The 13,793-nt window shown below is 45.1% G+C and overlaps 1 protein-coding gene across 1 annotated transcript in view; it reads right to left on the reverse strand.

The window, feature by feature from the left end:
• The window catches only part of LOC133118143 (inositol polyphosphate-5-phosphatase A), a 128,499-nt gene that overhangs the window by 83,680 nt on the left and 31,026 nt on the right, over positions 1 to 13,793 (reverse strand). Inside the window, exons 2-4 of the mRNA XM_061227930.1 lie at positions 13,109 to 13,150; positions 6,380 to 6,480; positions 5,031 to 5,118 (exon numbers count right to left, since the gene is read on the reverse strand). Of these exons, the coding sequence (XP_061083914.1) occupies positions 5,031 to 5,118; positions 6,380 to 6,480; positions 13,109 to 13,150 (231 nt within the window). The remainder of the gene's footprint in view (positions 1 to 5,030; positions 5,119 to 6,379; positions 6,481 to 13,108; positions 13,151 to 13,793) is intronic.

Below are 13,793 nucleotides of genomic sequence, written 5' to 3' on the forward strand. Positions count from 1 at the left end.
CTATGAGTGGGGCTATGAGGGGTAGTGTACACTCCACACAGGGTAACTCTATGAGTGGGGCTATGAGGGGTGGCCTAAACACACAGACCTTGTGTGTCTGAAGGCATGCGTGTATTAGCATGTGTGTATGTTTATGTACTCATGCATGCATCTCCTACAGTACGAGCAGCACACAGACACACACACAGACACACACACACACAGACACACACACAGACACACACACAGACACACACACACACACACACACACGTGAATGCATGAGCACATAAACACACACCCACTCAGGCTTTACAGCACATCATTACAAATTACTGGCCAGGCCTGGGCTGTCAGATTATAAATATTAATGAGCTGGAACGAGTGGATTGGGAGTTGAGTGATGAGGGCGGGCCTTTCTAATTGACATTTTACCTGCTGTATACCTTAACACCGCAATAAAACAGACGACTACCGCAACCAAAGAGGAATACATCTCTAATTTCTTTCTCATTTAGCTCCTTCCTAGTGCCGAAGTTGGAAGAGTCGTTAATGTTATGTCTCTTTCTATTGATATCTCTCTCCGGGGTGGGGTAACGGATGGCTTTTCCATACTTCACAGTGTGGCCGCTTGGATTACACATCATTCCCACAGAGCCGCCGGCCCCCTCGATCGATACCCTCCGGAGGGGGCAGGGGGGCAGGGGGAGGGCCGGGTCGGCACGCGGTCCAATCGGGCCGGCTCACTGCAGAACCACAGACACTACACAGGAGAGACACGCTTCTTCTCAATAACCGCTCTATACATGTACACTGCTTATTCATTTATTTGCCTTTGTTGGATCCACGATAATTGTAATTCTATTTTGTAAATCTATATTTTATTGCCCCTCACTTGTGTAAATTATTTGCGATTCCGTTTTCCTTTTCTCCTTTAATTTTGTAAGGTTGTGCTGCTCTTGCGATTATTTGATGTCATCATTAGGAGTATTATGTTCTTGCTTATAATTTAATAAAAATGTACACATTCACATCTGACACATTCTGAAATATGCCAGATATACTACATCCCTTTTTAATAATTTAACTCATCCATAACAAACTTTCCAAGCTAAAAATGGTAAAGTAGGTTGAAATGAAATCTAAACATTGATTTATCCAAAAAAAGAAAAAACACTACAACTGGTATGGGTTCATGTTCAGCATTTCTTTAAAAAAATATTTCACACTTGGAGTAGAAACCAGAATGAAAGTGATAGTTGCACACATATATTTTTTATTGGCAAACAGGTTGCCATTTTGACTGAATTGGACTCATCCAGATGAGCTTTATGTCTGTTGCTACTCTTCCCTTAAGCTTAAAGTCACAGTCGGTGCAGTTAAATAACAAGCTTGCATATTTAGTTTTGGACTTGAAAATGCAGTAGAATGTGTGAGCTTACATCCAGTTTACATCCACATCAGTGTGAAAGAATGTTACAGCTAGTGTGAGAAACATGTCAAAATGTATCTTTGACTCATTTCCATTTACTCCCACTTGTTTTGCTGACCAATCACAAATTAAAGGAACCGTTACTGTATAGTGCATGTTATTCCTCCCTTTAAAAAATATAATAACTCCAAACAAACTTGCCCCCAAGCTCCAGTTGTGATTATCAGGATATTCCAACACCAAAAAACTAAAAATAATATACATTTCCCCATTTTCTACTCCCAAGAGGGGTTTGTGAGAAAATTGTAATAAGCACTTTTGTGCACACAGGTGGAAATCAGTGGTTAAAAACTGCACTCTAAACTACACTAAAAATAATTTCACTACGTCAACCGAAAACAATCATTTCATATTCAATAATAATTACTAGGTAGGTACAGAATGAATATTAAGCATATTTACCAAATGGTATCTATTTTTTGATAAACATGTAAAAATACAATCTTCCTCACGGCACTGCACGGGGAGCTGAACGGCTGCCTTACTCCTCTGAGAGGGATATGCATGCAGTGACACTCAGCAGGGAAATGAGTCCTGGCATATAAACGTTTATTGAAGAAGTAGACGTTATTACCATCATAATAAGCAAAACATTTTTTTTTAAATAAGCTGATGTCTACAGAGGAATCAAATAAGCACAAATTCCAAAATCATTAGGTGATGAAAAGAGATGATCTGAACTTTGTGGTAATTGAAATCTAAGTTCTAAACCGTAGGTTTTTTTAAATGTTATTTTTTTATTGCAGTGTATTTAACCGGAATGACATATGACATTTGAGGAATGCCTAAGGAGGGAGGACACACCGAATCACCGTAGTGAGGTGCTGAGCGGTCATTAAAGAGGAAGATACTCACACACAAGTCATTTATAGGAAAAAACAACATTTTGACATACAGTCTTCATCAGTGTTCAGGACATAAACCCTGAGGAAACATGGGTTTTTCCAATAAATTGCTGGGGATAATTGCATAATAGAGTGCGTGACTTTCTAATTTTCTGACATATTTGGGGATAAAATAACTGTCCGAATGGATATGATGAATAACACTCAACGTAAGTTTAAAATCATTAAACTTTGATGTTTCAGGTGGACAATCCCTTTAAGTCTTTGCTTTTTTGGAACCAATTTAGTTGCCCTTCTCTGTACTTTTCCTGAACCTTCATATATTCAATGGCTTCTATATTCTTATACTCCAAAGCTTCAGTTATTTTGATGTAAGCTTTGCTGTAGGATCCACAAAGGCGATGACCAGGCCTACAGAGGGGACCGGGGTGGTGCAGATAAATAAATCCAACGCGGGCATAGACATCGCTAAATGGCATTTATATTTAACCATCCTAGTGACCCCAGCTTGCTTCCATACTGCCAGGGCACGAGTGTGTCTGAGAAAGGCCCATTCCTCACGCTGCTGTTACTGTAGGTGCCTTACACGCTGCCGGGAACAGCAAAGTACCTTTTACACTGCATTATATCCCAGAAGACCTGCATCTCAATCACATCCGCCTTCCAAAACAAAAGGGCCTAATGCCATTGGTCAGCCCAGAGTTCTCACTGCTCCTCTCTTGCATTATCTGAAAATTGACAGCCGGATCAGACAACAAACAATTACCCCCGACCAAAAAATCGAAGGCCGGGGGAAAAAAAAAAAAATAACAAAAAAACAAATATGAGTGATGTCATCTTATTTCTGGGGGAGAGCCAGGAAGGGAGGCTGAGAGGCCAGCTCTTTGTGGGAGTGACGGCCCCATGATGGAGGAGAAGGAGCGAGATCGGCTTAAGTGACATTTATTTTTAAGTGTTTTGTTTCCTCGGAGAGAGGGGAAGAGAAGAGGCGCACGGAGACGTCTCAGCGTCAGATATGAGCGCCCGCCACTAACACTGACAGGAATTCATTCAGGCCAGGGGGGCCCTGCTACAGTAAATTCACTTCATCAGAGGAGAGCCGGGCACTTAGTTTACTCTGTAATACATATATAATACCTTTATAATATGTTTATAATAAGAGCACACTTGACTTTTTGCCGTGACGTGATTTACGAGCGGACGTGCCGAAGCTGGGGGCGCGCGCGGCGTCGTTTCCCCCGGAAAGCGGGAGATCTGAACCCAGACAGACAGAAGCAGCAGTCAGGGCTGAATACTGATTAAGACAGACTCCCTAACCTGCACCAGTGCCTCCATCTCACACTCCTCTCAGCTCAGCGGCACCCTCATCAAACATGACCTTTTATCTTTACCTAATTTCGCCGTGCGGAACCGCGCCGCGACTCCGCCCCAGGAAGCTGTCGCTTTGTTTATCCCGCTCCTTTAAATTCAATTATTTGTTTTCAACGCCTACTCTTGTGGCGCCGAGTTTTTATATCATTTGTTTTTAATTAAGTCTTTTCTCGGCGAGCAGCGGAGGATTACGTTGACTGAAAGTGAAGCGGAGAGTAAGTTGAGAAGGGGACGTCGGTTCCCCGCAGCCGTTGGCGATTTTACTTTTGATGCATTGCTCGACACCGTTCGCTGGCCATAGACACAGTAAAATGTTAACTGACTGATATGTCCAAGTTCTGTTCCTGAAACACTCCACTTTGTCAGCTTGGTACTTCTTTAAGGAAAGATAGTCGCGGCCTGCCTATGGGAGGTAAAAATTCCAGTTCAAAATGATTTGTGTCTGGCTCCACCAAGAGGTTATAACCTGTAATTACACTGATTTCTCAAGATGCAGAAAGTTTGATCCGGAGAACATAATACATAAGCTATCGCCAAACGTCTCAAAGAACACGATCAAAAATGCAGGCTGACAGTTTAAGGGCTGTCTACAAGTTATGTACGATGGATTCTCAAGCAGACTTTTGTAAATATCAGAAATCACCGGATAACCTTTCTCTCGAGTTTGAGAAGAGTGTCTGGCCAATGTTAAACTCAACATTAATGAGGATCTGGTTGGGTGTGCACTCAAGCATGGTGTAGTAAGCCTTTCACAAACTTTTCACCACTCTGCAAAAAATATGACACCGGTGGAACTGTGTCTCCAAGGGGACTCATTCTCTGGCACATTCTGCCATCTTGTGGCCGTATATGTGTACTGCACTTTCAGTCTGAGACCAGACTGAATTTTCACTTTTACCAAAGCCTGACTGGAGATTAGCTGATGGACTTCAGAGCAGTGAGCTTCATTTCCCTCTTTCTACAGAGCCATGCAGAACAGCCTCAGGATATGCACACATCCGTGTAAACATGATACTGCAAACAATGGGTCACAGCATGTGACAACATTTTATACATGTTTTTGCCATTTTCGTGTCTGGGCAAACTAAACAGACTAACTGATGTTCCACATAATGTAGTTCCACAGAACTCTGCTGGCTGTAATGTGGCCGATGTGTAATGTGGAGGATGGGGCTTTACCACAGTGATGCAATCACTACTGGAGCATGAATCACTACTACTCAGTCAATACAGACATGAAACAGGAACATGGCTGGCAGTTTTCCCAAAAATAACCTTGTCGTTCTCACAAAGAAACGGCAGCCTGCTTCTTTTTTTTCTGGTGCGGCATAGACCGTGCGTACCGTGAAATGCTCCTGGGATTTGTAGTTCTCGTCGAGGTAGACGCGGGCCCTGTTGAACTCCTTCATGGCATCGCTGGACAGCAGCTCTCTGTTGGGGTGGAAGGGGAGGGGGGAGGGGTGAACAGTTAGCGGAGGTCAGCATGAGGTTAGCAACGGCAATCACAATCTGCCTCCCTCCCAGTAAAATGGAGAACACTGTAGGATGAACAGCTGAACATGGAGGAGACTGAACAAGCATTATGGAAAAATGTCTTGGGTTTTTTTGGGGGGTTTTTTCCAGACATCAGAAACAGATGGAAACCTGGCCAAGATATTCTTACCTATCAAAGAGTGCAGGTCTATGGCCTTGACCAAAATTTCACAAGCCATTGATTCACCAGAATTTACTATGCACACTGCATGTGAAAAGCAAACCAAAAAGGATCCACATGCAGCTGGTATCTGCCGATGACGCTCATCTGAAGGAATGCCTCTGTCTCTGAGCGCGAGGTGAAGGTGTTGCCAGCGGGGGGCGCTCTTCCCTAAATTCCAGGCTGGTTTGCTGGGTACTCTATTAAACTGACACGGGGGGGATTCCCCCACACAGTGACGCTCAAACCTGCATCTGCTTTTTATCAGAGCACCATAACATCTACACGAGCTCTGCTCTGCAGACGGAAAGAGTGAGGACTATTCTACCACAGCGAGACACACACTGCAGAGGGTTTTACATTGTGAGATGGACAGTAGAATAGAGTGTTTTACATTGTGAGATGGACAGTAGAATAGAGAGTTTTACATTGTGAGATGGACAGTAGAATAGAGAGTTTTACATTGTGAGATGGACAGTAGAATAGAGAGTTTTACATTGTGAGATGGACAATAGAATAGAGAGAGTTTTACATTGTGAGATGGACAGTAGAATAGAGAGTTTTACATTGTGAGATGGACAGTAGAATAGAGAGAGTTTTACATTGTGAGATGGACAGTAGAATAGAGAGAGTTTTACATTGTGAGATGGACAGTAGAATAGAGAGTTTTACATCGTGAGATGGACAGTAGAATAGAGAGTTTTACATTGTGAGATGGACAGTAGAATAGAGAGTTTTACATTGTGAGATGGACAATAGAATAGAGAGAGTTTTACATTGTGAGATGGACAGTATGAGAGTCGGATATAGAGGGTTTTGCGCTATGCGAGAATAGAGGATTCTGTGTAAGACAGTAGGATAGAGAGGATTTTACACTGTGAGACAAAATAAAATTATTTAACACTGTGACAGAACAATTTTACAAAAACAAGACAGTAGGACAGTAGGGTTTTCACACTAGGGGAGAGAGCCACAGACAGTAAAGAAGAGGGATCTTACTTGATGAAGCTGTCCACGTGTGACATGGACTCTTCATAGTTCTTTCCACCCACTTCTTGACAGTGCAGCGCGATAAAGTGTGGTTTATGAGAATGGACCGTCTGGAGGAGAGGAGAAGAGAGGAGGGGAGAGGAGAGGAGAGATGTTACCACCACACAACAGGAGCAGAAGTTATCACAGTTAAACAGGCTATGATAATGTATCCATACAAGGTTCTGGTCTATGACCAAAGCCTGCAAGGCTACAGGGAGATAAGGAAAACAACACATATCAAGAGGACTGGAGGGGTGATGATGGCACCATCATTACCGCCAGTTTACAGCAGGTTTGTGTAGCAAATGTTCTGCATAGAGATTATAGCTATTGCTAGTTTCTGACAGTGACCAAGGATCAGCCAGCTTTGAAGCTCAGCCAATGACAACCACAGTGTGACATCACAGGCTGATCCTGGGACAGTCTTTCACACAGAGGTGCGGGACATCCAGTGACTGACTTGTCTGAGGTCAGGACACACAGCCATTTTAGTCAAATGCAGGCAGACACAAAAGCAAATAAAAGCCAAGTTTACAATACATTTCAGCTCAATATTTAAATATGTTACAGTGGTGTTACCCTAGCCACTATTGGAGGTGATGGTCGCATAAACTGATGGATCATAATACTTGTTTTTGCCAAATATGAAATGAAATGAACACTTAAAGACTGAAGGTGATGACTGAGTATGCTTGCCAAACTATTGAATTCTGTATAACACTTATTACCAAGAACTGTCACAAAGATGTTTAACAGAGAGAACAGAAGGAGAAAAAACCTAAAATGTTGTAACTGGCTGTGAAACCTCATCTTGCCAGTGTCAGTTTCCTTTTTCACTCGGGACGGCAGTGACCGCTCAGATTTAGCGATTTGGCGGCGTGGCGTGGCGTGAGGTTCTGAAAGAGCGCGAGTCAGTCTTCAGAGCGCGAGTCAGTCTTCAGAGCGCGAGTCAGTCTTCAGAGAGCGAGTCAGTCTTCAGAGAGCGAGTCAGTCTTCAGAGTGTGAGTCAGTCTTCAGAGCGCGAGTCAGTCTTCAGAGCGCGAGTCAGTCTTCAGAGCGCGAGTCAGTCTTCAGAGAGCGAGTCAGTCTTCAGAGAGCGAGTCAGTCTTCAGAGTGTGAGTCAGTCTTCAGAGCGTGAGTCAGTCTTCAGAGCGCGAGTCAGTCTTCAGAGCGCGAGTCAGTCTTCAGAGCGCGAATCAGTCTTCAGAGCGCGAATCAGTCTTCAGAGCGCGAGTCAGTCTTCAGAGCGCGAGTCAGTCTTCAGAGAGCGAGTCAGTCTTCAGAGAGCGAGTCAGTCTTCAGAGAGCGAGTCAGTCTTCAGAGCGCGAGTCAGTCTTCAGAGAGCGAGTCAGTCTTCCTGCACAAGCGTTCAGTTTCCCTCTATAGTGTGACGGGTGAGGATGTCACCCTTCAGTCAGCAGAACACACTTTAACTGCCTCTGTTATACGTGAGAGAGAGGGAGAGGGGGTGAGAGAGAGACAGAGAGGGGGAGAGAGAGAGAGAGACAGAGAGGGCGAGAGAGAGAGAGAGACAGAGAGAGGGGGAGAGAGAAAGGAAGAGAGGGACGGGAGAGAGACAGAGAGACAGAGAGACAGAGAGAGAGAGAGAGAGAGAGAGAGAGAGAGAGAGAGAGCGAGAGAGCGAGACAGAGAGAGGGAGAGAGAGGGGGAGAGAGAGAGAGGGAGAGAGGGGGAGAGAGAGAGAGGGAGAGAGAGAGAGACTAAGCAAAAGTGAGGGGGAAAATACAGAAAGAGAGAGGGAACAAGAGGTAAACAGAAAGAGAGGGGACAGAGAGACCATACCACAGGGGCAATGTAAAAACCTAATAGCCAATGAGAGCCGAAACTGTATGTGCCATGTCCCATCCAACCAGGGGGAGTCAGACCGTCACATGACCACCCTCTGGCCTGTTCCGAGCGGTCTGTGAGTGTGAGGTGGAGTGTTCTCGGGGTGTTTGACCCGTAACGGAAAATCCATACGGAAGTGAATTACGGCAGTCATAGGCTGTGCCTGGTCAGGGGGTGGATAGATGTAGGGTGGAGGGGATTGGGGGTGAGATTGGGGCAGGCCGTAGATCACTGTCACCCGGGATATGTGAGCCCCCTGGGGGGTGTTATGCCCGGGACAGTCTGAGGACTGAGGCCTGCTCCACTGCTAGGCCCCATATTATTCCCAGTAAAAGCAGAATCAAATGGAAGTAATGTAAGGCAATAACACTATGGATTTTCCATCAACCTCTGGCTTGTCACTTAGCCGGGCGACCCAGGGCTCAGCCCCAGTTTTCAGAATTTCAAGCTAAAAAGATTAGTGGACCTCTCAGCTTTCATCCACCAGCTCCTGCACAGGCAACATGGGCTTTACTCTACTTAAAGTACTGCAGTGTGTGTGTGCGTGTGTGTGAGTGAGTGCATGTGTGAGAGCGTGTATGTGTGAGTGCGTGTGTGTGTGTGAGTGCGTGCCAAACCAGCTACTCAAATCAGTCTATTTTCTTTTCACGTCGGATGAACCAGTTCAGTTTCATTAAACACGGGCGATAAGTGCCACTGTGGCTCTTTACGAAATGGGGGTCTACCAACCCACACCAAACCAGCCAATCAGATAATCTCTACCAATCAACACCACTCCAGCCAATCAGATAATCTCTACCAATCAACACCACTCCAGCCAAAGTGTCTCAACAACCCACATTACTCCTGCCAATCACAGGATCACGAAAAATACACAGCGCTCTAGCCAACCCACATTACTCCAGCCCATCAGACGATCAGAGGAGAACGAGAGGAGCCTCCTGTCCGGTTCAGTGACCCAGACAGGGAGGGCTCCAACGCAAATATCCCTGAAGAACATTTACCTGGGCACACCATGCAAAGTGCTTTTATATCGCCCACAAACACCAGGCTGCATCACATCAAACCATAAACAAATGCGGCAAACAAATGCCCTGCTTTGTTTAAGGGAAGATAGTTCCTGCCAGTGCCACACTGCCATGTTTTCCAACCTTTGTGGCACGGTGCCAGTCCCACTGGTGTGGACCAAAAATATCTTTAAGTGAGCTACAGTGAGCTCAACTACAGTGAGCTGTTTTCGTGATTTAGCTCTGCGCTCCACAATTTTACACAATAATTTCTAACGGAATTACTTTGGACATGTGGTTTAGGTGCACCTTTGCAGCTTTCGGTATCTGTATACACTTTTTGAAATTACAGCTCTCTATACATAGCCCCTATTTTAAGGCACCATAATGTTTGGATCATATTCGTGTTATGTAAATGATATTAGTCATGTTTGGTACTTTGTCGACTTGGCATGCAATGACTGCTTGAAACCTGTGACCCAGATCCTCAGGCGTAGGGCATCTTCTCTGGGGATGCTCTGCCAGGCCTGTACTGTAGCCATCTTCAGCTCCCACTTGTTTCTGGGACTAGCTGCCTTTTCTGTTCAGCTTAAGAAATGCATTGGATCCAGTTTGGGTGAATGACTTTTCAAGAATCTTCCCGTTTTTTGGCTTCCCGTGGCGTTGGCAGTATGTTTTGGATCCTTACTGTACAAGGAAGCACCATCCAACGAGTTTGGAAGCACTTGCATGATCTTCAGCAGATAAAATGCTTCTGTATACCGCTACTATCAGCAGTTATATCATCAATGAAGATTTTACATTACGTTACATTATTGGCATTTGGCAGACGCTCTAATCCAGAGCGACGTACAGTTGATTAGACCAAGTAGGAGACAATCTTCCCCCGGAGCAATGCAGGGTTAAGGGCCTTGCTCAAGGGCCCAACGGCTGTGCGGATGTTATTGTGGCTACACCGGGATTAGAACCACCGACCTTGCGTGTCCCAGTCATTTACCTTAACCACTACGCTACAGGCCATCCAAGATAAATTAGACCTGTAGCTGTGGCAGCCATATATGCCCAAATCGTAACACCCCCACCACCATGTTGCCCAGATGAGGGGAGTGCTTTGGTTCTTGGGCTCCACACTTTGCTCTTGCCATCCCTCTGATACAAGTGAATCATGGTTTCATCCGCCCAAAATATTTTTTTCTTTGCAGGGTCTTCTAGGTACTTTCAGCAAACTTGGCCATCCTGTTTTGGTAGCTTCTGGTTTGCATCTTGCAGTATAACCTCAATAGTTAGTTTGTGAAGTCTTCTGTGGACAGTAGTCACTGAGAAATCTACACCTGCCTCCTGAAGAGTGTTTCTGATCTGTCGGAAAGGGGTGCGGGCCCTTTTCTTAGCACTCTGTTTCTCATATTGACAAACACCAATAAAATGCTCTAAAGTCAACCAAAAGCTTAGAATCAAGACTAGATACAGAAATGTCTTGTACGTTCCCGCACTACGGAAGCTAATGAACTCCTGACTCATCAGAAACACATGCGAAGCCACTTGTCTCAGACAGTATGATGCCCTGATACGGGGGGGGAGCTATGTGTAAAAACTGCTATTATTTCTAGATGATGAAACCAAAATGTATAAAAATATAAAAATAGTCTTTAATGAATGCAAGGAATCTGCTTTTAATTAACTGTGTAATTACAAATCCAAAATAGTGGAATACAGAGTGAAATCAAGAAGAAAATTTTGGAGCGCACCATATAAAGCAAGGATATATTATCCTGAGAAACACAAATGGAAAAAAATATTTTTAATCGGGTTAATCAACAGTAAAGTATTCTCATTTCCTTGAAGGCACGGTGCACTGTCACAGGTTGTTTCCGCCGTTTTATTACTGGGCGTGTGCGTGTGTGCGCATGCAAGTCTGCGAGCGCTTGTTTATGTATATATTTGTGTTTGAGCACACGCGAGTGTGTCTCCTTGTCTCAGGAAGAGAGAGTGGAGAATCCATAGTGTCAGGAGTGACGGAGGCTCTGTGTGTGTGCGGCAGCCAAGCACCACGTCAGTATGCAGGGTGGCAGGATATCCTTCTACTGATAACCACAGAAAAGCCTGTTCAACAACTTTTCTGTTTTCCAAGACGTCACAGAAGTCACAGAAACCAAAATGGGAAACCCTGTCAGGATGGTTTGAGACAGCCCCGCAGGTCTATTAGTTAATAAATAAAGGAAACATTACATGTGGTGTTATCAATAAAATACAAACAAACAAGGGCACGCTAAGGCACGCCGTATGATACAGGATGTGAAAGCAGGGAGCTATGGTTTTCTGGGACGCTCGTTCAGCTCCAGTGAGTGGATGGGCCTCGTGGCCTGGTACTGAACCCACACCAGTGCCAGCAGTGACCAGAAGCACCAAAGGGTGAAGTCAATACTGTTTTTAAAACACAAGTGGAGACTGTCAGCTTTAATTTGGGGGTTTTGTGCGTACGTGCATGCGTGCGTGCATGCGTGTGTGCGTGCGTGTGGGCGTGCGTGCATGCGTGTACAAGTACATGTGGGCGACATGGCTCAGGCAGTAAGAGCAGGCGTCTGGCAGTTGGAGGGTTGCCGGTTCGATCCCCCGCCCGGCTGTGTCGAAGTGTCCCTGAGCAAAACACCTAACCCCTAGAAATGCTCCTGACGAGCTGGTCGGCGCCTTGCATGGCAGCCAATCGCCGTCGGTGTGTGAGTGTGTGTATGAATGGGTGAATGAGAAGCATCAATTGTACAGCGCTTTGGATAAAGGTGCTATATAAATGCCAACCATTTACCATTTACATCCTCACAAACACAAAACATAAAAGTGCACATATATTCTCACACACAAACATACAAATGATGACATGCATGCTGTTCCAGCCAAAATGAATGAATGCAGAGGGCCTTACTACAGCCACAGAAAACAGAAGCTGAAAATGCACACATTACACATAGCTGTAAAACCCATTATCACACCCCACACCCACAGACACAGAGGATGGTCTAAGAACCAGGGTGAGGTGTAACTTCCTGCATCTCACAATAACTGTTACGAGAAAAGTCCATAAGTGGGCACGTTAACAGAGTGTCAAATCTGTTTAAAAACCGGTGTACACGCAGACACTGAGTATGTGTATGGTATGTTTCTGGTATATCACGCTATTTATGTTATGCTGCATTCTCCAACAATTAATGAAATTGGCTAACAGGAGTAGGAGGGGTATTAATTTGACAGGACAGGATTGGTCTCACCCTTCTCTGCCCTGTAGCCGAATCGATCGACGCACTACGGTAAACTTTATTTAGTAAGCAGCCTGACAGGAGGAGACAGAGACGCGGCAGATCACCACACTGATTACGAAACTGCCTTCTCCGGAGAGTGGAAAGAGCTGCGGTTTCACACCCCTTTCTCTCCAGATCAAAACGGCGCGATACAAGTGATCGTTTTCGGCTGCGCTGATAAAACAAAGTGTAACAGGAAACCAGAGCAGCAGAGCAGACTCAGTAAACGGGCAAGCATCCCACCTGCCCTGGGGCAGGTAACGCTGCCCGCCTGCCTCTGTCAGGCTTGTGTGTGTGTGTGTGTGTGTGAGCGTGTCTGTCGGGGTGGGGGTGTGTGTGTGTATGTGTGTGTATGTGTGTCTGCATGTCTGCGTGTCTGTCGGGGTGGCGGTGTGTATGTGTATGCGTGTGCATAAGCCAGGCAGGGAAAGTGCCTCAGCACAGACAGACTGGTGGAGAGGGCAGAGGGTAAAGCAGTAGAGGCCACACTGACTCAGCCCCCCTGATCCCCTCAGTGTAGCAGCAGGTCGGGCCGCTGTACCAGGACGTACCTGGTAGAACTCCCGGAGCCAGGCCTTCTGCAGGTTTTCAGGCTGAAAGAGAAGAGGAATCCAGTCAGAGACTGCATGACCAAAACATACTCAGCATGAGCACGCACAAACACACGCACGCAGAACAGAGACGTGCTTTCCTGTGTTAACGTTACTGCTGACAGTGGTTTGATTTCCCTGTCACAAAAAAAAATGTGAGAAAACCTCCAAAATCCCTCTCTGCAGTCATCGCTCTTCGCCGATCCACTAATCTACACAACCAAATAAAGGCCATTAATGCTCACAGTTCAAACAGACTGGCAATTCATAAAAAACAAACAGCCTAGCACCACAGTATACCCAAACACAGGCAAATACCATATGACAATACAAATACAGGCTAACACCATCTAAACGGGTTACTCAAGGCTAACTAGCAGCTGAGAACCGGTGCAGATAAAGCAGTTATGGTGATCTAAAGGGCTAAAAGTTGATCTAAAGGTTATGGCAATGGAAAGGTGATTAACAGGATTCTGCATTTGTATGCCAGGGGAACAGGTGATGACCCAGACTTGCACCACAATTAAATAATTACTTCCACTTTCATTTGAAAGAAAAGTAAAAGACACTCTAACATAGTAAATTACAACAGAAGTCACTCAAAGGGTTTCTAAAATATAGATTCTTAATTCTTTATTCTTAATAC

Source organism: Conger conger, chromosome 18 (genome assembly GCF_963514075.1).
Source record: "Conger conger chromosome 18, fConCon1.1, whole genome shotgun sequence".
NCBI classification, from domain to species: domain Eukaryota; kingdom Metazoa; phylum Chordata; class Actinopteri; order Anguilliformes; family Congridae; genus Conger; species Conger conger.